This window comes from Melanerpes formicivorus, unplaced genomic scaffold, assembly GCF_026170545.1.
Source record: "Melanerpes formicivorus ecotype bairdi unplaced genomic scaffold, bMelFor1.0.p_v2 SCAF_75, whole genome shotgun sequence".
In the NCBI taxonomy this organism is placed as follows: Eukaryota; Metazoa; Chordata; class Aves; order Piciformes; family Picidae; genus Melanerpes; species Melanerpes formicivorus.
In genome coordinates, this window is record NW_027142427.1 from 337,282 (window position 1) to 365,167 (window position 27,886).

Genomic DNA, 27,886 nt, shown 5'->3' on the forward strand with positions numbered 1-27,886 from the left:
CATCCAACCTGAACCTCCCCTGGTGCAGCTTGAGGCTGTGTCCTCTTGTTCTGGTGCTGGCTGCCTGGGAGAAGAGACCAACATCGGCCTGTCTACAACCTCCCTTCAGGTAGTTGTAGAGAGTGATAAGGTCACCCCTGAGTCTACTCTTCTCCAGGCTGAGCAATCCCAGCTCCCTCAGCCTCCCCTCACAGGGCTTGTGTTCCAAACCCCTCACCAACTTTGTTGCCCTTCTCTGGACTCGTTCCAGCAAGTCAACCTCCTTCCTAAACTGAGGGGCCCAGAACTGGACACAGGACTCGAGGTGTGGCCTAACCAGTGCAGTGCACAGGGGCAGAATGACCTCCCTGCTCCTGCTGGCCACATTGATAGACTGCAGGGCTTGACAACAGGATTTGTGTGCTAGTACAGAACAAAGGGATTGCTGCTGCTTACCCCAGCACCAGAATCTGTGAAGAGCTGAGTAACAAGTGCCACCCTCACACTTCCAGTTAGCCATTCTAAACAATGACTGGGAAGTGGCCTATGTCTTCAAATAAAGGCTACATCAGACAGCTGAAGAGATTTTGTTGGGTTTTGTTTTATTTGAATGGAATCTTTGACCTTTATGAGCAATATTACTTCTTAAATAAATAAAAAAACCATTCATTTAGGGGGAAAAAAAAATTAACACCACCCCAAAAAACAAGAAATCACAGAAGTTTTAAAAGTGCTAGGTTTTCCAATATCCTTTCAGGATTTCACACACACACACACAGAGTTTTAGCTGCATTCAGAGTAATTGTATGCAAAGTGAAGCCACAGTTAGACCTCCCTTCCCACCAGGCACACCCCTGCCATTTCCAACCCCCCCTCCCCCCCCAGTCCAATCATTTCAGCAAATTCCTATAAATCAGTGCTTTAGCTCTGTTACCCCTGCTCTGCCACGTGCAGTATTGATGGCTCACAGCTGGCACAAGCACTTAAAAGTCAGTGGTTTAAAAGTCACCAGAAGAACACTTCAGTGTCATTGTTGAAAGGACATTTTAAGAGTACAGCTTGGGCTCGAGAGGATTCACCTTTCAGACAGTTTGACAATCAGACCTAACTGTAAACAAAAGTGCACACACAGCCCAGTGCTGATCAGCACTGACCCAGCCAGGCATTTAGAGGTGGCTGTCCCCAACCTGGGCTGAAAACTCAGGTCTGTGAGTTTGACACTGCTGCAACAGGGAGACCTCTTCAAACCCTTGCTTAATCCTTGGTTTCCTGAGGTCTTACAGAGAGGTCCCTCTCAGATTTGAAACAGTGGTTGGTAGCCACCTCAGGAGAAGTTCAGAACAACTTGGGCAACTGCCTGAGCTGTTTCACATCAAGAACAGTGCCAACAGAATTCATGCTGTTTGACTGGTTTAACGTTTCAAGGGTTGGAGTATGCAGATTTCCAGGGAAGGCCTGAATATCTCCATTGTCCTTCCTGCCAGGCTGTTCAGTGAATTCAACCTTCCCAGGTAACAATTTAGGTTTTGATTTTAAGGCCTTGAAAATTTGAACTGAGTTTTCATCTGCTTGATCTGGTCTAGGAGGAAAAAAATCCTGTGTAACATTCCTCAACACAGGGCTGTTTGATTCTGGTGGCGAGGCATTAGTAGCCAGCTCTCTGCTGTGACTTTTTAGGTGAATGGGAAGTCTTCCATCAGTTCTTTTGGATAGTTCAGCCCAAGGGTTGAAGCCATCCAGCACAGGAGTGCAGATTTTGTCCAGCAAGCCTTTGCTCTTGACAGTGCCAGAACTGCCATCCTGAACCTGCAGTTCCTCTTCATCTTCGCTACTGTCGTCGCCCTGGATCAGCCCGTGTCGCTTCATGTACTTCTTGGTTGCAAAAGACATATTGCTTGGGGAAATTAAGCTAAGACCCACCATGCTCTTGTCCATATTTGTATGCAAGATGTCTTGGAAAGAGAAATCTGCAGGAGGCTTTTGGCCTGAGCGACTGAGGGAAAGTCGGGACAGCTGATTTTCGCTGAGATACTTGAGAGCTATGGCGTTTGCTTCCATGCTCAGGTCAGCGACGTTGGGAGTTAAGCCACACATGCTGACGTTGGCAAAGGACACACAGTTTAGCCCAGGAATCACTGCTTCAGGATTTATGCACGCTAAGACGCTGAAAGAAAGCATCAGAAAGTTAGTTTGGCTTCCAGGAAAAGCGTGCATTTCACAATACGCTCAGCTCATTTCATCTTGCTGGCTGTACAGATTTTCTCCTTCCTCCTGAGCGCCACTACTCAGTCAGGCTGCCCAGCTCCCAGATCAGGCGTTCTGCAGGTACTAGAAAGCGGTTCTCCAGCTACTCACACCAACACAGTACCCAAACATCACATTAGAGATGTTCCCTTCCGATTCTACACTAACCACAACCCTTGTGTGAAAAAGAACCTGCCTCCAGCAGGTTTCAACAGCTGGTTTTGGTCTTGCAGATGGTTTGAGCTCTTAGTTTATCCTCACCAGTGAGCATAGCATTATATGCCTCTGATCCTAAGGCTCTAGATCACAGTATCACTAAGGTTGGAAGAGACCTCAAAGATCGTCAAGTGCAACCTATCAACACAGACCCCATGACTAGACCATAGCACCAAGTGCCACATCCAATTCCCTCTTGAACAGCCCCAGGGACGGTGACTCCACCACCTCCCTGGGCAGCACATTCCACTGATGAATGACTCGCTCGGTGAAGAACTGTCTCCTCACCTCGACTCTAAACCTCCCCTGGCACAGCTTGAGACTGTGTCCCCTTGTTCTGGTGCTGGTTGCCTGGGAGAAGAGACCAACCCCCTCCCAGCTACAACCACCTTTCAGGTAGTTGTAGAGGGCAATGAGGTCACCCCTGAGCCTCCTCTTCTCCAGGCTAAACAATCCCAGCTCCCTCAGCCTCTCCTCATAGGGCTTGTGCTCAAGGCCTCTCCCCAGCCTTGTTGCCCTTCTCTGCACACATTCAAGAGTCTCAATGTCCTTCTTAAACTGAGGGGCCCAGAACTGGACACAGGACTCAAGGTGTGGCCTAACCAATGCAGAGTCCAGGGGCACAATGACTTCCCTGCTCCTGCTGGCCACACTATTCCTAATGCAGGCCAGGATGCTATTGGCCCTCCTGGCCACCTGGGCACACTGCTGGCTCATATTCAGGTGGCTGTCGATCAGCACCCCCAGGTCCCTCTCTGTGTGGGAGCTCTCCAGCCACTCCGACCCCAGCCTGTAGCTCTGCATGGGATTGCCGTAGCCAAAGTGCAGCACTCGGCACTTGGACTTGTTAAATGCCATCCCATTGGACTCTGCCCATCTGTCCAGTCTGTCGAGGTCCCTCTGCAGAGCCTTTCTACCCTCTAAGTGACTAACATCTGCTCCTAACTTGGTGTCATCTTCAAACTTGCTGATGACTGACTTGACCCCCTCATCCAGATCATCAATGAAGATGTTAAAGAGGATGCCATCCAAACCAAAATTGCTACCCAAATAGAGGGTACAAGCCCAGTGACAGCAACCATGAACATCTCTTTCCCAATGCATACCAATTCCAAGGTTTTTCCAGAAACTGACAGAGTATCTGTTCCTAGAAGCCTGCAAGGTTCTAGATTTTGAAGACATCCTTCAGCAAGAGAAATGCTCATTTATTCTGTTGCTTGGTGCACCAGTTTCTTGTATACATTTGGTACTTAAAGATGGAAAGAACAAGCTATGGTACACTGGCAGGAGTTATAAACCACTGCATTCAGTGTGTGTCATATACTAGTTCATAAACCCAAAGTCCTCATGTGGAGAGTTTAAAATCTTCCTGTTTCCCTGAGCAGACATTCTGAAGCTTGATTAGGGAGAGTAAAAACTCCTGGCTCAGATGAACAACCACTGCTTCCATTGTAAAGCTGCACTGTTGTGTCCTCTGCTGAGATGCAGTCCTCCTCTCAGAATTTTTATCAGTCATGAAAGTGGCAGAAGGAAGAATTCCACTCTGCTCACCAAGCATTCCAGTTTTGTCTTATGGGCTCACTTATTAGCCTATTACTGGCATTAAATGAGCACTGGCAGACCCTTCAGCCAGGAAGGCAGCCTAGAGATTCCACAAAAATGTCTGATGAAATTCAAGTGAGAGAGAGAGAAGAGAACTTAGAAAGTACATGACTGGAAACAGCCTCTGATACATGGCTGAAGAAAAGATTCATTAGGAGATGATTAGGGCTTTTTTTGTTTACCTAACAGTTATATACTAGAGTCAAGGACAATATGAATGAAAGCAAAGCTGTTCCAGGTGGTCATCCTGCATCAGTAAATTCCTGTGCCTCAAAGACCTTCTGTGGAAATTACTCCTGCTCCTTCTGTTTCATTGAGGCCATTTCCCTCCCCAGCCACTGCCATCTCCCTGCTTCAGGTCAAAAAAACACTCACAGTAACAAGTGATTGAGACAACACCACTTCTGACTAAATATCAAAGCCATGACAACAATGTCATGGTGAACTGCAAAACGAGGGTTAAGAAGCAGTGACAAAATACACAGCTGCTTAACATTCAGCCTCCCAAGTCCAGTGCTTCTCTGGAATACCTTGCCATAGCCCAAAGGATTGAAGTTACTCAAGAAGCTTTGTTACTATTCTAGAGAGCTGTGTGCTACTGCACACACAATACTCTAAGAATCACCAGATGCTCTAACAACTCAAGAGGGACCTCGACCGACTGGGCAGATGGGCAGAATCCAATGGGATGGCATTTAACAAGTCCAAGTGCTGAGTGTTGCACTTTGGCCACAGCAATCCCATGCAGAGCTACAGGCTGGGGTCGGAGTGGCTGGAGAGCTCCCAGATAGAGGGGGACCTGAGGGTGCTGATTGACAGCTGCCAGAATATGAGCCAGCAGTGTGCCCAGGTGGCCAACAGGGCCAATGGCATCCTGGCCTGCATTAGGAATAGTGTGGCCAGCAGGAGCAGGGAAGTCATTGTGCCCCTGGACTCTGCATTGGTTAGGCCACACCTTGAGTCCTGTGTCCAGTTCTGGGCCCCTCAGTTTAAGAAGGACATCGAAGCACTTGAACGTGTCCAGAGAAGGGCAACAAGGCTGGGGAGAGGCCTTGAGCACAAGCCCTATGAGGAGAGGCTGAGGGAGCTGGGATTGTTTAGCCTGGAGAAGAGGAGGCTCAGGGGAGACCTCATTGCTGTCTACAACTACCTGAAGGGGTTGGTCTCTTCTCCCAGGCAACCAGCACCAGAACAAGGGGACACAGTCTCAAGCTGTGCCAGGGGACGTTTAGACTCAAGGTGAGGAGAAAGTTCTTCACCGAGTGCGTTGTTCGTCATTGGAATGTGCTGCCCAGGGAGGTGGTGGAGTCACCATCCCTGGAGGTGTTCAAGAGGAGATTGGATGTGGCACTTGGTGCCATGGTTTAGTCATGAGGTCTGTGGTGCCAGGTTGGACTCTATGATCTTTGAGGTCTCTTCCAACCTTAGTGATACTGTGAAGATACTACTATCATATTTAAACAATCCCAGTTTTGCTAGCAGAGCTCTCAGACCTATCTGAAATAGACACAGTGCTGAGCCAGTGCTTCATCTTTGTAAGACGTGTGGATCAAGTTGCCAAACAAATCCCCAGTGGCAATGAACACAGTCCCTTCTCTTTGCTCACTGAACCAGCCCTCATATTTGGTTGGATCTACAACTTGCTACTCAAAACAAGCAGCATTTTACCTGGCATTCTCCACTTTGTGTGTATTTTTCTTCACCTTGCCAGGTGAGTCAATGGTCACTCCCAGACTTTTCAGCTGTTTGAGCGTAGCACTAATCACACTCTCTTTATCCACCACTGCCATGTCAGTCCCTGAAGCCATTTCTGTTGTATCTTCAGTAGCCTGATGATTAGGACCATCATCATTACAAAATCCTGATTTTACAGGCAAGTGGTCTTGCTCTTCTGAAGACTTCAAGAGGTGGTTTACTTGGCCCTGCAGAAAAAGGAAGCAGGGGAGAGACCACATGGAGAAAAACATCATCAGGTAGTGGTAGGACTAGGGGGAATGGAATGAAGCTGGAGGTGGGCAAATTCAGGCTGGATGTGAGGAGGAGGTTCTTCACTATTAGAGTGGTGAAGCACTGGAATGGGTTGTCCAGGGAGGTGGTTGGGGCTCAGTCCCTGGAGGTGTTTAAGACCAGGCTGATCTAGTGTGGGGTGTCCCTGCCCATGGCAGGGGCGTTGGAACTAGATGATCCTTGTGGTCCCTTCCAACCCTGACTGATACTATGATCATCAGAGGCAGGAGTTATCAAGCCCCCAAATTCTTACTTTTGTTATGCAGCTAGACAGGTTAACAAACTTATTCTGGCAGAGAAGCCAAATTCAGGTTCAGTTCAGATGCAAATATGTATTGCTCTCTACAACTACCTGAAGGGAGGCTGTAGCCAGGTGGGGATTGGCCTCTTCTCTCAGGCAACCAGCACCTGAACAAGAGGACACAGTCTCAAGCTGTGCCAGGGGAAGTTTAGGTTGGAGTTAGGAAGAAGTTCTTCCCAGCAAGAGAGATTTGCCATTGGAATGTGCTGCCCAGGGAGGTGGTGGAGTCACTATCACTGGAGGTGTTTAGGAAGAGACTGGATGGGGTGCTTGGTGCCATGGTTTAGTTGAGTAGATGGTGTTGGGTGATAGGTTGGACTTGATGATCTCGATGGTCTTTTCCAGCCTGGTTAATTCTATTCCATTCTAACCACAGAGTCACAGCAATGTACTCAAACACTGGAGTATTTTATACTTCAGGCTTTCTGCAAGCCTGTCTTAAATTTAAACACATCACACACAGAGACTCTTCAATGCTGAAGAGCCTGCCCTTTAAGGGACTTGAAGGTAAAATGGTGTGGTATTTTAAAGGGCACTAATTTGGGTAGTTATCAACTGGCATTCTCTCTGAACTAAAGAATTATTATTTCTGAAACAGCACTCCATGGATGCATGGAAAAATGAAGTACAGAGTAACCACTTAAACCTTAAACAACCCTACCCCCCTAAACAACCCTAAAAAAACCCCCAAAACCCTCAACAACAAAATAAACAGCACTCAACACCAACCACCAAACAAACTCCCACCCCAAACCCTCCACAAAACAACCACAAGAAAACCCCAACATAAAACCCACCAGAAGCTTGGAACTTTTCTGTAGGGCACAATGTGAACTTGAAAACTGTGTGCAATTTTCATTCACTCCAACACCACACCAGAGCTTCAGCAGTGTGCTCTTCTGGGTGTTGCATTCAGCCCAGAATATAACATTTGAATCAATTACCAGTAAGTCCTGATAAAGCTTCTGCTCCTCTGATGGACGCCGAGGAAGCAGCGAGGCGGGTGGCTCCGAGCTGCGCTCGCTTGTTACCGCCTCATGGCTGCCGGCTCCCTCTGTTGGCTCTTTCTGCAAAGACACGCCAATGCTTTCCTCCAAGGATGAGCTGCGAACAAGAGCTTGGGAAACGTTTCCATTTCTGAAAGAGAACACCCAGACAGCTAGGTATTGCCTTGGAACAGAAAACGTACCAGTATCACCACATGCACCTGATCTTTTCATGAACACTGGAAGAAGAAATGTTAAGTGCTGGAAGCCGATCCTAATGTTTGTTTGTCTGCTGCTTGAGCCCAGTGCTGTGTTCCTGCAGTCATTTTCTTACAGAAGTCCTTTGAGGACTGAGGAAATGTACCCCACAGAGTGAAACTACAACAGCCTCTCTAGTTTTTGAAAAAGATGACTTGAAAAATGGCTTCTCTGCACTACTCCACACTCAATGACACTCTGCAACTGTGTGGTGCAGCAGACAGGCTGGAGGGAAGGGAGGCCATCCAGAGGGACTTTGACAGGCTGGAGAGGTGGGCACAAGCCAACCTCAGGAGGTTCAACAAGAGCAAGTGCAGGGTCCTGCATCTGGGTCGAGGCAATCCCAGGCACAAATCCAGGCTGGGCAGTGACTGGCTGGAAAGTAGCCCTGAGGAGAGAGACTTGGGGGTGCTGGTGGACGAGAAGCTCAACATGAGCTCTCAGTGTGCACTTGCAGCCCAGAAAGCCAATCAGATCCTGGGCTGCATCAAGAGAAGTGTGGCCAGCAGGTCAAGGGAGGTGATCCTCCCCCTCTGCTCAGCTCTGCTGAGACCCCACCTGGAGTACTGCCTCCAGTTCTGGAGCCCCTATTACAAGAGGGATATGGACGTGCTGGAAGGTGTCCAGATAAAGGTCACAAGGATGATCAAAGGGCTGGAGCACCTCTCCTATGAGGACAGACTGAAGGAGTTGGGGCTGTTCAGTCTGGAGAAGAGAAGGCTCTGAGGTGACCTAATTGTGGCCTTCCAGTATCTGAAGGGGGCTACAAGAAGGCTGGGAAGGGACTTCTCAGGCTCTCAGGTAGTGATAGGACTAGGGGGAATGGAATGAAGCTGGAGGTGGGGAGATTCAGGCTGGATGTGAGGAGGAGGTTCTTCACCATGAGAGTGGTGAAGCCCTGGAATGGGTTGTCCAGGGAGGTGGTTGAGGCCCCATTCCTGGAGGTGTTTAAGCCCAGGCTGGATGAGGTTCTGGCCAGCCTGATGTAGTGTGGGGTGTCCCTGCCCATGGCACGGGGGTTGGAACTAGCTGATCCTTGTGGTCCCTTCCAACCCTGACTGATACTATGAACTTAACCCTAAAGCAGATTAAATTAGAGCTCTTAAATTGGGAGCTCATCTTGCATGTTCAGCATCTTTGCAGGCACTCAGAAGCCTTTAGGAATAGCTTCCACGTGCTCTGAAACATGCCTTATTCAGCAAGCCATGTTTACTAAGGTGAGTAACTGATAAGATTCCTTTAGAATGCTGTAAAAACTTCTCAGAGATACTGTTGGAAGCGCACAAACACACACAGCACACGCCGAGGATCACGCACCCAGAATAAAAACCTAGCTGAAATATTTCTCATTATCAGATGTTGTCAGGGGCTAACCATTACAGATGTGAAAGAGGAGCCATAATCTACCTTGAAGTTTCCAGATAAAAAGGGTAAATACCCTAGACTGAGCTACGATGCGATGCTCAGCATCCCCTTCAGCCAGCGGATGTATGCAGCGCATAAACCTTCTCAGACCAGACATATCAATAGTACTATCACCCTGAGGAGATCCTTACGTGACCCTCCTCCCCCTCCCTGTTCCTCCTCAGGAGACAAGTGTAAGATAAGAGAATTTCAGAACTCCACTGATCAATTGCCTGGGTTGAAAGCGATAAGATTTAAATCACGTGACATACTAGATAGTCAATGTAGGTTATCAGTTACTCTTGCAGCAGCAATTATTCATCCTTCCCAAAAATGTTCCCCTCCTCCTTCAAGGGAGCTGGGTGGTGCTCTGCATTCTCACTCTAAGATGCTTAACACAGCTATTTGACACGTTTATGACTCTAAGCTGACGAGAACCTTCAGATGGCATCTCTGCCAATGCCACGTTCAGAAGACTGATTTGAATCAGTAACATTTGGGGCAGCAGTGTGTTTGCAGATGGTGCTTCCACCAAGGGCTCTGAATGCTTAAGTTACAGCTTAATTATCATCATATTCCCCCAAGATGATTATTTTAGACCTCTAAATTCCCTAGGAGGATATCCCCTCTCCTTTGTTGCTTTATATTTTGGAAACCTTACATCGTGGGAAGTGCTAAACTGTTGAGCTAGGCTCTGTATAAAAATAACAGCTGTGTAGGTAATAAAAACCATCTAAAAATGTGCTCCCCAAATTAGTCTGAGCTTAGTCATTAACACTAGGAAGAGTCTGATATTAAAAAGAAGAACATGAACAGCAGTGAACTTGGTAGCTGCATTCGTTACACACGAGGTGATCAGCTGCGAAAGACAGAGAAATGTGGGAAGGGTCTTAATCTTAAACCCCACATCCAGAGCCCCTCAGAACTGAAAGGGCTCTGAATGCTGACAGGGAAATGCCACTGCAGGCAAGCAGCTGACTACAGCAGCATTGCCATTGCCCCTTAGGATTTAAGGCAAGAACAGGAATGCTGCCAGCACTGCCCTTGCTTTCATAGTATCATAGTATCAGTCAGGGTTGGAAGGGACCACAAGGATCATCTAACTCCAACCCCAGTGCCATGGGCAGGGACACCCCACACTAGATCAGGCTGGCCAGAGCCTCGTCCAGCCTGGTCTTAAACACCTCCAGGGATGACACCCCAACCACCTCCCTGGACAACCCATTCCAGCGCTTCACCACTCTCATGGTGAAGAACTTCCTCCCCACCTCCAACTTCATTCCATTCCCCCTAGTCCTATCACTACCTGAGATCCTGAGAAGTCCTTCCCCAGCCTTCCTGTAGGCCCCCTTCAGATACTGAGTGCAAGGCTTTTGCCATCAGCTGCTGCTACAGGTAGGCCAACTAAACATGCATGGCTGATAAATGCCAGCTCCAAAGGCAACTGTGTTCTGGTGAGCTGTACACCTATAACTCCAACACAAAGAAGGGCACCTAGGCAGCAACTGAAGCCTGGTGAATATTTGTAACTCCTGAAAATACCTCTGAAAGCAGTAACTTATGAAAGGCAGTTCAGCTGATTGTGTGAAAACAAGGTTTTGCTGGTTACTTACTGGAGAGTGTTCTGATTAGTTCCTTCTTCCACCAGATGGACACTGTCTACAAAGCTGGGCATGTCAACCACCTTTAAGGAAGAAGCAATACTTGTATTACTTGTGTCTTGCCCAGCATTAATTGAAATGCTTATGTCTTCCTTAGAAATCTCTTCATCCTCTTTTTTCCCTTGTGGTATGGAGTCATCTTGTTTACCCGAGGCTGTGTTCCAAAATAAGCTAGCACCTAGAAGAGAATAAGAGATTTACTCATTTAAGGAAAGAATAGAATAGAATAGACCAGACCTTTGAGATTATCAAGTCCAACCTATCATGCAACACCATCTAATCAACTAAACCATGGCACCAAGCACCCCATCAAGTCTCTTCCTAAACACCTCCAGTGATGGTGACTCCACCACCTCCCTGGGCAGCACATTCCAATGGCCAATCACGCTCTCTGTGAAGAACTTCTTCCTAACATCCAGCCTAAACTTCCCCTGGCACAGCTTGAGACTGTGTCCTCTTGTTCTGGTGCTGGTTGCTTATCTTCTGAGACTCTTTGGCTTTGTAAAGCTACAGGAATCATGTCCTTATAGTCATTTTTTTTCCCCTCACCATTCATAAAGTGAATTAGGGTTTAGAGCAGCTAGGAGCTGCCAAAGCATCATTCAGGTCCTAGTTTGATTCCCAAGCATACTCAATAAAAATGAGTGATTGTATTAAAGCAATGTAAAGCATTTAATCTTGAGCCACTTTCCTTCAGACTGACCACAGTATTTCCATGGATTTAACAGAAATCCATACATTCATGTGTAACTTTACAGACACAGCTGCCTAACTGGCTAAAATTAAAGCAAATACAATCTGTCCCCTCCATGCATGTAAATAAACAGCTTACAAACCCCATCAATGATACATTTACTACACCACCAGATGGGATAGTATCAGTCAGGGTTGGGAGGGACCACAAGGATCAGCTAGTTCCAACCCCCCTGCCATGGGCAGGGACACCCCACACTAGATCAGGCTGGACAGAGCCTCATCCAGCCTGGGCTTAAACACCTCCAGGGAGGGTGCCCCAACCACCTCCCTGGACAACCCATTCCAGGGTTTCACCACTCTCATGGTGAAGAACTTCCTCCTCAAATCCAGCCTGAATCTCCCCACCTCCAGCTTCACTCCATTCCCCCTAGTCCTATCATTACCTGAGATCCTGAGAAGTCCCTCCCCAGCCTTCCTGTAGCCTCCTTCAGATACTGGAAGGCCACAATGAGGTCACCTCAGAGCCTTCTCTTCTGCAGACTGAACAGCCCCAACTCCTTCAGTCTGTCCTCATAGGAGAGGTGCTCCAGCCCTCTGCTCATCCTTGTGGCCCTTCTCTGGACACCTTCCAGCACCTCCATATCCCTCTTGTCATAGTGGCTCCAGAACTGGAGGCAGTACTCCAGGTGGGGTCTCAGCAGAGCTGAGTAGAGGGGGAGAATCACCTCCCACCTTGGACAGAAGCCATTAATTTCCCAAATAATGTCTTAATTAAAAAAAAGATGGATTTTTTTTCCTTTCTTTCAATAAGGCACAGTTTAAAACAGAAGACCTTGCTAAAGCTACTGGAAAAAATAATTCTTCTGGTGATAGCAATCACTGTCATTGCAGCCCAAAGGCAAAAGTAGCTCCAGCCTAAACTTCCAAATAGCACCTAGGGAACTCAGTTGGGTTTTGCAGCTAGGAGCATAGAATCAATAATGTTGGAAAAGACCTCAAAGATCATCAAGTCCAACCTGTCACCCAACACCTCAAGACTACTAAACCATGGCACCAAGTGCCACATCCAATCCCCTCTTGAACACCATGTTTGCACGTGCACAGCATCTCTGCAAAACATTTCCTGCACACCCAACCAAATCATAGAAACAGCTGGAAAAAGCCATGCCAGTCTGTGTTTAAAAGACCAAAACATTACCTGTGCTCACAGCAACACTCACACTTTTCCTGGTGTGAGGGCCTGGTGAGGACTGTGTTTCCATAGAAACAAGGTCCGCTTGCTTCTCTGGCTGCAGAGCATGGCTGGCTGCAGCTGGTTCAGAGGAACAAGCCTGACGAGCCTGGGCTTCCAGTAAGCGTTGGATCTGTAACAGTAGCCAGGATGTTACAATGTGTTACAGTAAAATATAAAATGCAATAGGCAAAAGTGAATTGCTAACTTGGGCTCCACTAAGATGTGGATTTGAAAGCAGGCTGCTCTGCCACAGAAGTCTGAATCCCATCCAGTTCCCAGCGGGGCGTGCAGCGTAAATCAAAACATCAGTTCTGATGCTGGCAGAGCTAGCAAAGGAGAGGTTTTAAGCATGCTGGCAGAGCTAGACCAAGACAACTTGAGTAAAGCCTATTTGCACTACACTTGTTGGAAGTATTCTCTGTGCCTTTCATTCACATACAAAGCCTATTACTGGCTTGCCAGCCAAGCGTTTCTCTGCCAGCAGTGCCTGCGCCAGGCTAAACCAACTTTGCTAATTGGAAAACTAAGCACTTCAATGTTAAAGTCAAGGCTGCCCAGGCAATCCTCACTCTGGTATTTGCATCCACTCTGTTCACCAATTAGTTCACAGCTCCATGGAGAAATACCATAATAAGGAAGGCTGCATTTAGGCAACAAGGAATTTCCTTTCCTCGTGCCCCAACCCCTGCTTGGAGACCTTGATTTTACATACAGCAGCTACATCTAAAGCACGTTTCAGTTGCAATTTTCTGGCTTAGGTGGGGAAAACATGTATTGTGAGCAGCTTGCCTATGCCTATAATCCATCACCAGCAGCCCCATTTACACTTGCCTCTTCAGCTCCAAATCATACCCTGCAAAATACAGGGACCACAGAGTAACTCAGGAGATTGCTGTTATGAAGAAGCTTAACTAGCTATCAAAACAGATCTCAGTGAGGTGGCCAGAGTCAAACTCTCCAGCACAGCAACACACACCTGATGAATCCTGCCAGTCTGCTGCAAACACAACTGGAGTTTTCTAAGCAACAGACTCAACAGCTCAGGAAGCTGCAGGCTTGAAGGCAGGCAAAGCAACAGGAGAACCTTCTGTGCTTCACCTGTATGCTTAAAATAACTCCAAAGTTTACAGCCCATGCAATTGTGGTTTGGTTTTGTTTGATGTAGACAGGCATATATATATGTATGGGGGGGAAATTCTACAGAAGGCAGAGTGATTTACATTATAAACCAAGCTGCTGAAAGGGAAACCTTTACATCCTGGAAATCTGGTAAAAATAAATGCCAAAATCTCATTGGGTGTCAAACAGTCTTCATTTGTTTTACAGCATCACAGAGACCTCAAAGATCATTGAGTCCAACCTGTCACCACAGACCTCATGACTAGACCAGGGCACCAAGTGCCACATCCAATCCCCTCTTGAACACCTCCAGGGATGGTGACTCCACCACCTCCCTGGGCAGCACATGCCAATGACCAATGACTCCCTCCAAGAATAACTTTCTCCTCACATCCAGCCTAAACTTCCCCTGGCGCAGCTTGAGACTGTGCCCTCTTGTTCTGGTGCTGGTTGCCTGGGAGAAGAGACCAACCCCTTCCTGGCTACAACCTCCCTTCAGGTAGTTGTAGAGAGCAATGAGGTCACCCCTGAGCCTCCTCTTCTCCAGGCTAAACAATCCCAGCTCCCTCAGCCTCTCCTCATAGGGCTTGTGCTCAAGGCCTCTCCCCAGCCTTGTTGCCCTTCTCTGGACATGTTCAAGTGTCTTGATGTCTTTCCTAAACTGAGGGGCACAGAACTGGACACAGGACTCAAGGTGTGGCCTAACCAATGCAGAGTACAGAGGCAGAATGACTTCCCTGCTCCTGCTGGCCACACTATTCCTAATGCAGGCCAGGATGCTGTTTAAAGAACACCAATGAGCAGAATTAAACCAGGAGCTTCCTGCACCCCTAAACTGGACCTGCTATGACAGGCTTTCTTGTTCCACCAAGGACAGACGACAGCTGATTTAATCCCTGCAGCAGGGGAACTATCAGAGCATAATCACCATGAGGGCAGAGGAGAAAGCTACCAATTCCACAGACCTGAGCTTGGAGCAATTTGAGTTGTCTGTCTTGCTCTGTAAGAACCCGGTATGCATCTGGAGATAACCCCATCATGCCATTATCTGATCCCGCTTTCGGAGCAGGCACGTGCAGGCACGGCGAGTGGGCTGCACAGAACTGCGGACTGGCACTTGAAAGCAGCCTTCCTCCAGGTGGTAAGCTGTTGTCCAGGGAATAGTGCCCCATTTTCCCATGATACCCCATGCTTAAAGGGCTGCTTGTGGTGCATCCTGGATTGCAGCACATGTTTGGGCAGATGACATTTGGATGGAGCAATGTGCATGGATTCTGTTGAGCCATCTCTGACTGGATTTCTGTTCCGGGTTTGGGGCTCATTTTACCAACCCCTTGCCACGAATGTATCAGATTGTATTGGATGGAAGGAGGAAACTGACAGCTGCATGCATTGGCTGAACAGCAAGGTGGCACTTGAACTGGCCCCTGCAGTTCTGGTGGTCTTTTGCAGCTCTGTGGTGAAAAAGCAGAGTTGTAGAGGACTGGCTGTGTCACAGCAGGAAGCTGCTTGGAACCGGATGTTGATGCTCTTCTAATTGGAGGCTCTCCCTGCTGCATGACTCCATCAGGATTTAACACAAGCCTTTCTGATGACTTTCTGGGGTGATTCACAGATGTATCTGGAGAAGGCCCACTACAAGGGGTTGAAGGAGAAGATGATCCAGAACTTTTTCTTGATGGAGGGCAAGCTTTCTTACAGTGCATCTGTTGCTGTGGCAGAGCTTGTTTTCCTCTGGAAGGTCTTGAAGTCAGAGCTGGCAACTGTCTCAAAGAGGGATCTCCCACGTTAGCAGAAAAGTTTTGCTGGTCTTCAGAGTGCTGGGTGGGATAGCATGCAGATCCCAAGCACCCTGTCTTTTTAACAGGCTGATGTAGTGCTGAGGGTAGACTTTTAGCATTTGAAGTCCCCACAGGCTTAGATGATTGTCCTGATTCTACAAAACTCCCATCCAAAACAAGTGACAGTTCAGGAACTGATGGAATGATCTTGGTAACCTGAAGGGACAATTACACAAGAAAGTCTAAGACAATCTTAAAATACTGTTGTTTTTTTTTTAAGCAATTCACATGCAGAACTTCACATAAGTTCTTTTCATTCAACAAAAAAAATTACAAAATCAATATATGATCATGGTTCAACTACAGATGGAGTACTTTTCTAAAGGCTGGAGAAGCCAGATACAGAAAAAGCAGCAACATTTCTGGCATCATTCTTAGAAGACAAAATTGCTTACATCCAGCATAACAGCTGTGTCTACCAACTGAGTAATCCATGTCATCCTGGAGTGCATTTCAGAGAGGGTCTTTTCCCTTCAAGAAGTGAACTACATGTCTCCCCCTTATTATTCTTTGACCCAACAGGATGTTTTATAATTCACAACTACCACATCCTTCAAGACCTGTGCTGTATGAGGGCTGCTATTTAGTATTTTCCACACACTTCAGTGAAAAACAAGACTGGCAGAGCTTGATTTCATTTACCCAGCAATACACAAGAAAGTTTGCTGCCTCTGTCATTGCCTCAGATATCACAGCTCTTCCACTTAAAGTTAGCAAGATTCTCAGTATCACAGTATCACCAAGGTTGGAAGAGAACTCAAGGATTATCAAGTCCAACCTGTCACCACAGACCCATGACTAGACCATGGTGCCAAGTGCCATGTCCGATCTCCTCTTGAACACCTCGAGGGTTGGGGACTCTACCACCTCCCCAGGCAGCCCATTCCAATGACTAATGACTCTCTCAGTGAAGAATTTTCTCCTTTCTCAAAGCAGAGCCTACTGTTTCTGTCTCTAAATACCAGCATATACAGGAATTACAGTGTCTATGACCCTAGCAAAAAAAGGCAAGTTAACTAGAACAGCAGCTGGGACTCTTGGCTTGTGTCTTCAGTTCTTTTTATCCTCCTGCTAGTACTCCGAGACAGAAACTTTACACCCTCCAGTCCCCTTACAATGAATTTTGCTGCTTTAAGGGTCACATCTGAGATGCCTACAACAATTATTTACTTAATTACCTGCTGACTCACTGGGTGAGGACTTGGAATTGGTCTGGGGGATAAATCCTCATCTTCTACACCAGAGTCGTGATCGCTCGCTGACAACTTGCTGGGTGAACAGCCTAGGGAAGGACTAAAACCAACATAAATCAAACTTGTCAGATCTGGCAGCAGTAACATGAATCCTCACACTTTTCACTGTGCCATCTGCAGTGCAATATCAGCATCATTTTTTCCAAGCAGCAGTTGCTGTACATCTCCCTGGCTAGCTGGGGAGTTCACCCAGCATACAGTACTGAGATCAAGCAGTGGAAATACAAAGGCTGCTTTTGGGCAACGGGAGACAAACACTCCCTTCCCCACATCCCTCAGACATACACACTTTCAAAGTGACATTCTAACAGCAAAGCACTGATTTGTATCGAAGATAAGGAGTGCTACAGTAAAGATTATAACACTGCTTAAAGGACAGTGAAAGCCATTGTATAGACAAAAACTTGATGGGTAAGTCAAGCTCTTAAGAAAAACCCCAAAACCCTGTTTCAACCTATCCAGGTCTTTCCTTCTGACTTTTTTTTCCAGGGCTGGAAAAAGTCATTTTTACCAACTTAAATAGATTTCAATTAGAGATTTGCTTCAAAGGGCAGATCTCACAGAAAGCTTGAAATAGTGAATTAAGCTCCATCAGTAAGGAAGCTTAATAAAGGAACATCCACTGTATAAATTACAACCACCAGCATCAAAAGTGGACCTTGAGCTGATTCTCTTGGAATACGGTCAGCTTGACCACCTGGCTTGGAGAATATTAACTCCATGAATAAGCAAAAGCACACACACAGATTTTAATGTGACAAGTCACTGTATGCACAGCCAAACCTGACAGGTGGCAAAGCAGAGGTCAAAAAAAGTCTTCATCTGGTGAGCACTTCAGTTTTATGCATAAATGACAGCTGAAAGATTTACCTTCTGAGAGGAAGTTTCTTGCAAACTCTGCTGAAGAACTCTGTTTCTGCATTTTGGCTCTCTGCACTCAACTCAAACTGGAGAGGGCTCTTGTCTGAAGGTTCAACATTCTGGAATGAAATGTTCTCTGTGTGTGAAGCATGAAACTTTCAGCTTTTCATCACTGAGGTACTATTCTCAAAGAAGTACTTTTAAGGATGTTTGTATCTGATTATTTGCTGCTTCTCCTCTACTTTCAATTCTCAATTCTTTCACCAGTACAAGGAGGCAGGCAACTTCCCTTCCTGTTTAACACTGTTCCCCCTGCTTCTCTGTAAAGTAGTTGGGCTAATTATAGCCAAGAGCAGATGCTTCCTTGCTGCAACTGCTGAAATACTCTTCCACAAGCCTTCACCACCATAGGAAACTGCAACTGTTCCAATACTGTTCCACACACCACAGCTGGGCAAGTTCTGGAGGCAACAGAAGTGAGCCTCTGTTAAGAGGCTGGTGATCTTCAGAAAGCTATGCTGTACCTAGGCTAAAGGTGGGAGCAGGGAAATTTAATTGGAAAGAGTAAGCAGCACAGGGGAGACACTACCCTAGCTGCTGCCCTGCAAAGCATAGAAGCATTTATCACACAGATTTAACAACTTCAGGTTTTGCCTAAGCCTAGAAAAGAAACAGGTAAGGAACTGAGATTTACTATGGTTTCCTCAAACTTTTCTAGTTACCTCCCAGACACTGTACCACCAAATTCATTCAAAGAGTTACTCTGCACTAAGACAAATTTACTCCTGCTTTGTTACTGTAGTAGAGCAAGAAACCTGCAGATCAGTAAGGCTAGAAAGGACCTGTAAAAGATCATTGAGTCCAACTGTAACCCAGCTACCACTAAACCATGTCCTGAAGCACCACATCTACACACTTCTCAAACACCTCCCTGGGCAGCCTGTTCCAACACATCACCACTCTCTCAGTGAAGAAGTTTTTTCCTAATGTCCAGTCTAAACCTCTCCTGGCACAACTTAAACCCATTTCCTCTAGCCCTATCACTAGTTACCTGGGAGAAGAGACCAACACACCAGCCTCACTATAATCTCCTTTCAGGCAGTTGTAGAGAGCAGTAAGATCTCCCCTTAGCCTTCTCTTCTCCAGACTGAACAACCCCAGACCCCTCAGCTGCTCCTGGTATCACCTGCCCTCCAAGCCCCTCACCAGCCTCATTGCTCTTCTCCAGACACACTTCAGGATTTCAACGTCTTTTCTATACTGTGGTGCCCAGAATCTAACAGAGTACTTACGCTGTGGCCTCACCAGGGCTGAGTACAAGGGCACAAGCACTTCCCTACTCCTGCTGGACACACTGGATTTGATACTGGCCAGGATGCTGTTTGCCTTCTTGTCCACCTGTACACACTGCTGGGTCATGTTCAGCCAGCTGTCCACCAGCATCACCAGATCCTCTTCCACTGGGCTGCTTGCCAGCCACTCTTTCAAGCCTGTGGCATTACTTGGGGTTGTTGTGACCAAAGTGCAGGATCCAGAACTTTGTCTTATTAAACCTCATTCTGTTGACTTCAGACCATCAAGATAACTTGTTCATATCAAGCAAACCACAAGTACCTAGCTTTCACATGTGCCTAAGTTTGCTCTCTTGAAAGCACTGCTGTACATCACTCACTGTAGCTAGTAGAGGAGTCCTGCATGCACATAATACTGAAGACTAGCAAATGCTACAGGAAATCAGAATCTCTGTTCATAAAGCCAAAATGTCACTAGTAAGGAGCAGCACTAACCAAGTACAACACAGCACAGTACACTTTGAGAAGAGAGATTCTTAATGCTGTCAGAAAAGGGAGCAGTTGCTGATGTTGGAGGTCATCTCTCAATGTGAGAGAAGCTGAATTTACAGTAATCACTGTAAAAAGGAAGCTTTATAGAGCTACACAGTTTTCAAACACTGCATTTCCATTTGGGTCACATTATTTAGTGACTCCTCCCTTAAGAACTGACATCAAAAGCCAAATTTTGAAGTACCACAATGCATGAGGAAATCAAGCCACTTACTTTGTAGAGGTGCACTGTTTCACTGCAGGTTAAGATCTGAAACCCTAGTTCACTCTGTCCACTGCATGGAATGCACTCATAGAACTCTGGTTCCTTGTGTGTTAATGAATAAAGCACGATAAGAAAACTCCCAGATTCTGAAAAAACTCTAAAACAGGAAAAAAGCCAACAACAAACAAACCACACAACACATATTAAAAAAAAAATTGAGGAAGAATATGTTTTCAATATGCTGAGCAAACTATCAGACAGTTTAGGAAGCTGGTGAAGCACTGCATTGAGTGGTGCTGAGCTACAGGCAGAGCAGACAGTCTTATGGCTGATGTTACATGCAAGAATCCAAGCAGAGAAATGGGGCAATGAGAATCACCCTTCTATTCTCTAGTTCAAACTTTTAGGATCACTTAATACAATCAACTGAATTCCTGGAAGACTTCAATCATAGCATGGAAGAGAGTGGCTGGAAAGCAGCCAGGCAGAGAGGGACCTGAGGGTGCTGGTCGATGGTAGGCTGAACATGAGCCAGCAGTGTGCCCAGGTGGCCAAGAGGGCCAATGGCATCCTGGCCTGCATCAGGAACAGTGTGGCCAGCAGGAGCAAGGAGGTCATTCTGCCCCTGTACACTGCACTGGTTAGGTCACACCTCGAGTACTGTGTCCAGTTCTGGGGCCCTCAGTTTAGGAAGGAGGTTGACTTGCTGGAACGTGTCCAGAGAAGGGCAAAGTTGGTGAGGGGTTTGGAACACAAGCCCTATGAGGAGAGGCTGAGGGAGCTGGGGTTGCTTAGCCTGGAGAGGAGGAAGCTCAGGGGTGACCTTATTGCTCTCTACAACTACCTGAAGGGAGGTTGTAGACAGGCGGAGGTTGGTCTCTTCTCCCAGGCACCCAGTACCAGAACAAGAGGACACAGTCTCAGGCTGCGACAGGGGAGGTTTAGGCTGGAGGTTAGGAAGAAGTTCTATACAGAGAGAGTGATTGCCCATTGGAATGGGCTGCCCGAGGAGGTGGTGGAGTCACCATCATTGGAGGTGTTCAGGAGGAGACTTGATGGGGTTCTTGGTGCCATGGTTTACTTGTTTAGGTGGGTTGGATTGGTTGATAGGTTGGACTTGATGATCTTGAAGGTCTCTTCCAACCTGGTTTATTCTATTCTATATGATATTGTGATTTCATAGTATCATAATATCATTCATGGTTGGAAGGGACCACAAGGATCATCCAGTTCCAACCCCCCTGCCATGGGCAGGGACACCCCACACTAGATCAGGCTGGCCAGAGCCTTGTCCAGCCTGGTCTCATACTTCAACTGAAGGTGTATTATGAAGACACTCAGTGTTTCAGCTATACCAAAACATCAAAATAAGATGCTTACTAGCAAACAGATATTTTGCCAATAAAATCACACTGATTTTTGTTCTATAGGCTGAGAACAGCAAGTAACAACAGTCAACATTTAACACAAGAGATGAAGGAGAATGAAACATTTCTAGGGGAATGTATTACTACTTTCAGAACCATTTGGTTTTACAGCACTTGAAATAGAATAGAATAGAATTAACCAGGTTGGAAGAGACCTTCAAGATCACCATGTCCAACCTATCATCCAACACCACCCAACCAACTAAACTATGCAACCAAGCACCCTTTCAAGTCTCCTTCTGAACACCTCCAGCAATGGTGACTCCACCACCTCACTGGGCAGCCCATTCCAATGGGCAATCACTCTCTGTGTGTCAAACTTCCTCCTGACCTCCAGCCTGAACCTTCCCTGGTGCAGCCTGAGACTGTATCCTCTTGTCCTGGTACTGGCTGCCTGGGAGAAGAGACCAACATCTGCCTGTCTACAACCCCCCTTCAGGTAGTTGTAGACAGCAATAAGGTCACCCCTGAGTCTCCTCTTCTCCAGGCTAAGCAACCCCAGCTCCCTCAGCCTCTCCTCATAGGGCTTGTGTTCCAAACCCCTCACCAGCTTTGTTGCCCTTCTCTGGACTCGTTCCAGCAAGTCAACATCCTTCCTAAACTGAGGGGCCCAGAACTGGACACAGGACTCGAGGTGTGGCCTAACCAGTGCAGTGTAGAGGGGCAGAATGACCTCCCTGCTCCTGCTGGCCACACTGTTCCTGATGCAGGCCAGGATGCCATTGGCCCTCCTGGCTGCCTGGGCACACTGCAGGCTCATGTTCAGCCTACCATCAACCTGCACCCTCAGGTCCCTCTCTGCCTGGCCGCTCTCCAGCCACTCTGACCCCAGCCTGTAGCACTGCATGGGGTTGTTTGGGGAGGACACTGGGGTTGTTCTCTTTGAATGTTTTATGTGGCTGAGAAAGCAGCAGGAACGAGACACTCGAAAAAATGCATTCACAAACAAGTTTTAAACTCTTCTTACAACTTAAAGAGTTAAAAAATGTATGATGCACAGATTAAGCAGTTAGTCTGCAGAGGTTAATTCTGCTTGCATGGCTCATTGAATCTGCCTAATCCACTTCAAAGATGGAATCAGTGAAAGTTAATGAGAGTCAAGCATCTAACTTGTCTATCTAATAGTCTAATTGGGCTCTTATCTGTATTTGGGCATATTTAAATTGTTAAGGGGGGGGAAAAAACCCCACCCTATCCTGTAATTACAGACATCTGTTCACCAAATGTGGGGGTTTATTTCATAATTTAAAAGCAAGTGTGGTGGAGCAGATGAAATTCTTAAGCATATCTCCAAGTCTCATTTACTTAAAGAGCACCTGAGCTTCCATACAAATGGAACCTAGCATATGTTACAAGTGAAAAGACAGAGAATGAAAAATGATCATCTACTACTATCACAATGAAAAAAAACAATGTAAAAAAAGACACCCATAAATCCAGGGTGTTTAGCAGTAAGTCAAACAAGAAGGTATTAGCTGCAAATCAGCATGCTCAGTAGGTTGGTCAGGTATAACCAGGGTTAAAGCTTAGGTCAAAGACAAAGAGTCATAAGAAAACTTCAACACCAAAACTCCATCACTGTTTAAACTACTGTTTCCTGCTTGCTGCTTCTTTTTTTTAAACTTAAATGCAGTGACCTTAATGATACTAATGTTTACCCTCCTCTGTCTTTGAGGTATAAGCCAAACTTTTTCAACACTCCACTCAAGGAAACAAACGTGAAGCAGAAGTCGAAAGCGAAAGGAACAAAAGCCTTACCTCTTATGTAACATATAAATCATAGAATTCCTTCAGCTATCTTTGAACAGAACCCATATTGCCATGCATTTCTAGGGAATACATTTTTAGGCAGCCAGCAGCTTCTATGTTTTATAGGTAAAAGTGACTTGCCTTTCCTGAACTGAAGAGCTGAATAAATATCGCAAGCAACAGGCCCACACTTGAGGACTACAGATATGAGTAACTCCACTCAGCCAGCTAGAAGTGAGAAGAAATATCCAATTAGACACAGTTCTGTTACCAAGTTTTCACTATGTAATCCCTCAAATGCATCTCAAATCACTGTGCACTAATCTGTACAAACAGAGCCAAACACTTACACTCCAACTAACGGGAGAGCATATGCCTTGGGATCAGACTCAAGCAGCAAAAGCAATTTTCGTGTCTGGTCCATGGTAAGGAAGCTGCAAGAGAGCAGAAGTTGGGGGTTTTGTGTTTTGGAAGGCAATCTTTCAGAAAACAAAACAAAACAGAGTCCTGAAGACACAAATGCAATTTTAGAAAATACTCTAAAAGAGTTCAGGGGGAAAAAAAAAAGAAGTAGAGAAAACCCCAAACTATTCTCTCTCCACACTTAGAGCAACTCCTCAGCTTTTCACATGAATTATCAAGGACAAAATGCACTAAGTATTATGTTCACAACCAATCCAGAAGTGCAAGTCATGTTCAGTTTCAAAAGCAACTTTTAGAGAGGCACTCACAAGGTTTCTCTTCAAATAAAACAGCATTTAGTTGCTTCAAAGTATTTCCCTGACTTATCTTTAGTTGACCCTACTAACTCAATTATGAATCAGAATAGCTTCTTATAAGCACTAACAGAAAAAGCTCTGGGTTCACATTCACCTGATTCTCATTCTGGGACAAGCACTGACATTGGTAATGAAGCTGGATGCTGTTTATATTTCTTATGTTAACTAGAGCTGTGTGCCCCCAGTGAGAAGATTGTTCCATTGAAGTCAAAAGCAAGAACTCCCACTGAACTAGTTCAGATTCCTGTCCCACTCCATTTCCTGCTTCTTTACTTCTGTCAAATCCCAGAAACTGTTTTTACTTTGCTGGAAAGCATTGCAATAAACTACCAGCCAAGCTTGACAGCTTTGGCATCACCCTTTACTCACCCACACTTATACGTTCCTTGGACTTGTGCAATGTTCATAGGGCTGTTCAAATTTCTTGCTAGGGCTGTGGGAATAATTGGGACAGACTTCACAGGGGTGTATTCCAAGATGTTTGCTAAGGTAATAGAAGCCCAGTGAAAATTAAAATGCAGATTATCCAGGTTTTCTGTGAAAACAATGTGAGCTCTAACAGTGAGCAGTTTAGAAAGATCCAGGGATTCTTTACTGCACAGACTGTGCTGCAGACCCTAGAAGCAGGGAAAAGAGGAAAAAAAAGTTACATACTCCAAGTTTTCTTTGTAGGACTGCCATGATGTATTGCACTGACAGCTGAAATCATTCATTATAGCAGGAGACAGCATTAAAAGGTGTTAACCCAGGTCTCCAAAGTTCATGGCTATACTGAATATAATGAACAATGTGAAATACACTTGAAATCAAGCTATCTATACCTTAGCATTGTTTCATGATGCATTAAAAGACCTTGGGGTCACTTAAATTGTATAGCTGGAAGGCTCAAGGTGATCTGGCAAAGTTTTCTTACTTGCATTCAAGACATTTGTATTTTAACATCTACATGTATTGTCATGAAATATTTTAGATGGAAAGTAAGCATTGCTTGTAACAGAAGATACACACAACATCCACAGGCAAATGTTTACAGGAACAGAAGTGTATTCACTAGATGATACACCTAGACAGAGCACAGAAGCCACAGGCACACATTACAGATATGACTACGAACCTACACACATGCTTTCCTGCAAGTCAGTTAGTTGCCTAGCAATACTTGATCAACACTTGCACAACTGCTGCAACTCACTCATGATACATTTAAAAGATGTTTTTTCTGGTTTAAACAAGTTTGCTGCAATCAGTTTTCTGGCTGGTTTTGGTGGTCAGACCAGAGGAAAAGCTTTGGTGAGGAAGATTTTAGACCAAGATTAAAGAGCATGTGAACCCTAAACACCTGTGAAGACTAACTGAATTTAACAGTTGGATAAACTTTTCAATGACACTGGAGCAGCTCATTTCACAAACAACTAAACAGTCTTGCCTTCAATCACAGCAAAGCTGTGACTGAAATAGATGGCTGGAACATGAGCCAGCAGTGTGCCCAGGTGATCAAGAAGGCCAGTGGCATCCTGGCCTGCATCAGCAATAGTGTGGCCAGCAGGAGCATTGAAGTCATTGTGCCCCTGTACTCTGCATTGGTTAAGCCACATCTTGAGTACTGTGTCCAGTTCTGAGGCCCTCAGTTTAAGAAGGACATTGAGACTCTTGAGCATGTTCAGAGAAGAGCAGTAAAGCTGGTGAGGGGTTTGGAGCACAGCCCTGTGAGGAGAGGCTGAAGAAGCTGGGATTGCTTAGCCTGGAGAAGAGGAGGCTCAGGGGAGACCTTATTGCTGTCTACAACTACCTGAAGGGTGGTTGTAGACAGGTGGGGGTTGGTCTCTTCTCCCAGACAACCAGCGCCAGAACAAGAGGACACAGTCTCATGCTGCACCAGGGGAGGTTTAGGCTGGAGATGAGGAGAAAGTTCTTCACAGAGAGAGTTGTTAGCTGTTGGAATGTGCTGCCCAGGGAGGTGGCGGTGTCGCCATCCCTGGAGGTGTTCAAGAGAGGACTGGATGTGGCACTTGGTGCCACGGTTTAGTAGTCATGAGGTCTTGGGTGACAGGTTGGACTTGATCATCTTTGAGGTCTCTTCCAACCTTATTGATTCTATGGAAATCAAGCCTCACACATAGTCCAGTTTCCTGCCTAGAAGACAGTTTACTAAGAGACCCCAAAGTTGCATAGATCTGCCTACCGTGAAAGCCAAGCTGATGTCTTCAGCACTGTGCACTACAATGCTATCTGAAGAAAGTCCCCAAGCATTAACTGTACATGGAATCAAAAAGTCTCCAGGAAGAGATGCAGTTGGAATTTTGCCTGATCCAGCAGCAACTTCTCGACCAGGATCAAAGCGGTCTATTGTTAGCGTTATGCCTTCCCCATCTTTAAAACAGATAAAGAAAGTAAGTTAGAGTCCAAGAGCAACAACTCAGGCTCCTTGATCATGGCTTAACCAACCAATGTTGTCTGTCTGCCTGATGTTTAAAGTTACCTTTGTCTACTGCAAGAGTCCCAAGCAAGAAACAGGACAACAGCCTCTTTTCATTCTGCTTGGCATGGCGATAGGCAAGTCGCAAGGTTTTCTCCAACAGGGACAACTTTGGGTTTCTGAAAAAAAGTCAAAGAAGTTTAAGAACTAAATTTTGAAACAACCCAAAGCCCTAAATGATACAAAGGTAAGAATTAACAACACTGTATAGAGCATCAAACCAATTTTAGCTCCCGTTCTGTGCATCATCCCAAGTATTCATATTCAGGAAAGGCATTATTTTAACTGGAGCAGCTCCACAGAATGCTCTATAAAATCACCTTAAGAGGTGGCTTCACTAGTTCAAGCAAACATCATAAAGGAAACACTTCTTCCTATGGAGAATAAATAGGAAGATGAGGAAAAAAAAAATCATCTCTTTCTTTGGAGAGTAATTTCCTACCTGTAGTAGGTAACATGCGAGCCAATGACATCACCCATGGGGACTGGGTCCCAAAGTGCACGCTTTGACAGAGGGAAACTGAAAGGCACCATCCTCTCAGTAGCAAATCTGGGAGGAAGATCACAGAGAAAAGAAATTAGAATGGATTAAACTCAGCACATTTAGAAGAAGGAACAAACAAGCAACACTAGGAAAAACAACAAATAGGATTCATAAGCTGTTGGTGCTTTTGTTGTTTCAAGTCCAGGCCAACGAAGCAGAAACTTTCTCTTACGAAGTTGTCAAGGATATGAAGCACAAAGTCAACACAAAACTTCTGTTTTCCACCTGACACTTCCTTCGTGTAACCTTGGAAGATGTGTAGGCCAAAATACAAGCTCGCAGGTAGAGCACAAGAAAAAGGTGCTCTGGATATATCGTAGGGAAGGAAAAGGCTACCAGTTATTAAACGCTCCCATGGCACATAGAAACTCTTGGTTTAGCAAACTTAACATTAGAGGAGCTTCCAAACGCCCAGTTTTAGTCAGCTCTTAAAGCCAGCATTCAATCCACTTAAGCTTTGAGGGCTTCTGAAAGCAAGCCTTGGCTTAAGTCAAACGATATACTGCAGTATTTGCAATCAGACTTCAAAGGGGCCTAAAGAAAGTAGTATGTAAGCACAAACTTATTTACAGAAGCAGGTTTCGTTGCTTGGTGTGATTTTTAAGGTGCCTAAACTAAGTACATTAAGCAAAATGCAAAACATTTGACAGTTCACAAATATTGCAACGCTTTTAAACAAATAAACAAGAACTTCTATTGCAGTCATTTGAAGTATCAAACTTTGCCAGGACGCTTTTCTCTGTACTTCCTTCAAATCCCAGCAAATAACTTTCTCTGGTGTTAAGGCAGGTCTTTAAACAACTCACCCACCTCTCGCGGTTAAAGCGAGTTAGTTCATTCCCGTTAAAAGCCAAATGCCCCCCAAAGCAAGCCCCAAATTTAGGCTTGCAATAAGCAAACCCATTTTAAAGCCCCCGTTGTTTACAGTACGATTTAGCAAGCAGGGATCTGAAATACACCTCCACAACTCATTATAGCCAGTCGCACTCGCAGAGCGGCATGGGGCCCAGCTTGGGTCCCACAGGCTGGAGGCGGTATCGGGGGTCTCGGTCGCAGGGAAGGCTATGGCGGACGCTCCTAGAGCGGTTTCTCCAAGTGGAGTTGGTACCTCAGGTCTGGGCCGCGTAAGAGAGGGTCCATGAAGGGCGGCTGCAGCACTGCTCCCTCTTCTCTGCGGCGGGTCACCGGCGTGGAGCAGCG

The 27,886-nt window shown here is 46.0% G+C and overlaps 1 protein-coding gene across 1 annotated transcript; it reads right to left on the reverse strand.

Annotated features, from left to right (window-relative positions):
• Window positions 1–870: 870 nt before the first annotated feature.
• Window positions 871–27,866, reverse strand: STIL (STIL centriolar assembly protein). Its single transcript, XM_068163818.1, has 16 exons — window positions 27,795–27,866; window positions 26,585–26,692; window positions 26,146–26,261; window positions 25,849–26,036; window positions 24,036–24,283; window positions 23,238–23,321; window positions 23,029–23,115; window positions 19,721–19,868; window positions 17,672–17,781; window positions 16,727–16,841; window positions 14,673–15,704; window positions 12,553–12,718; window positions 10,611–10,836; window positions 7,294–7,486; window positions 5,710–5,963; window positions 871–2,143 (listed from the first exon to the last, which is right to left on the reverse strand). The coding sequence occupies exons 1-16, from the start codon at window positions 27,824–27,826 to the stop codon at window positions 1,315–1,317; spliced, it is 3,936 nt and encodes a 1,311-aa protein (XP_068019919.1). The 5' UTR covers window positions 27,827–27,866; the 3' UTR covers window positions 871–1,314.
• Window positions 27,867–27,886: the final 20 nt, after the last annotated feature.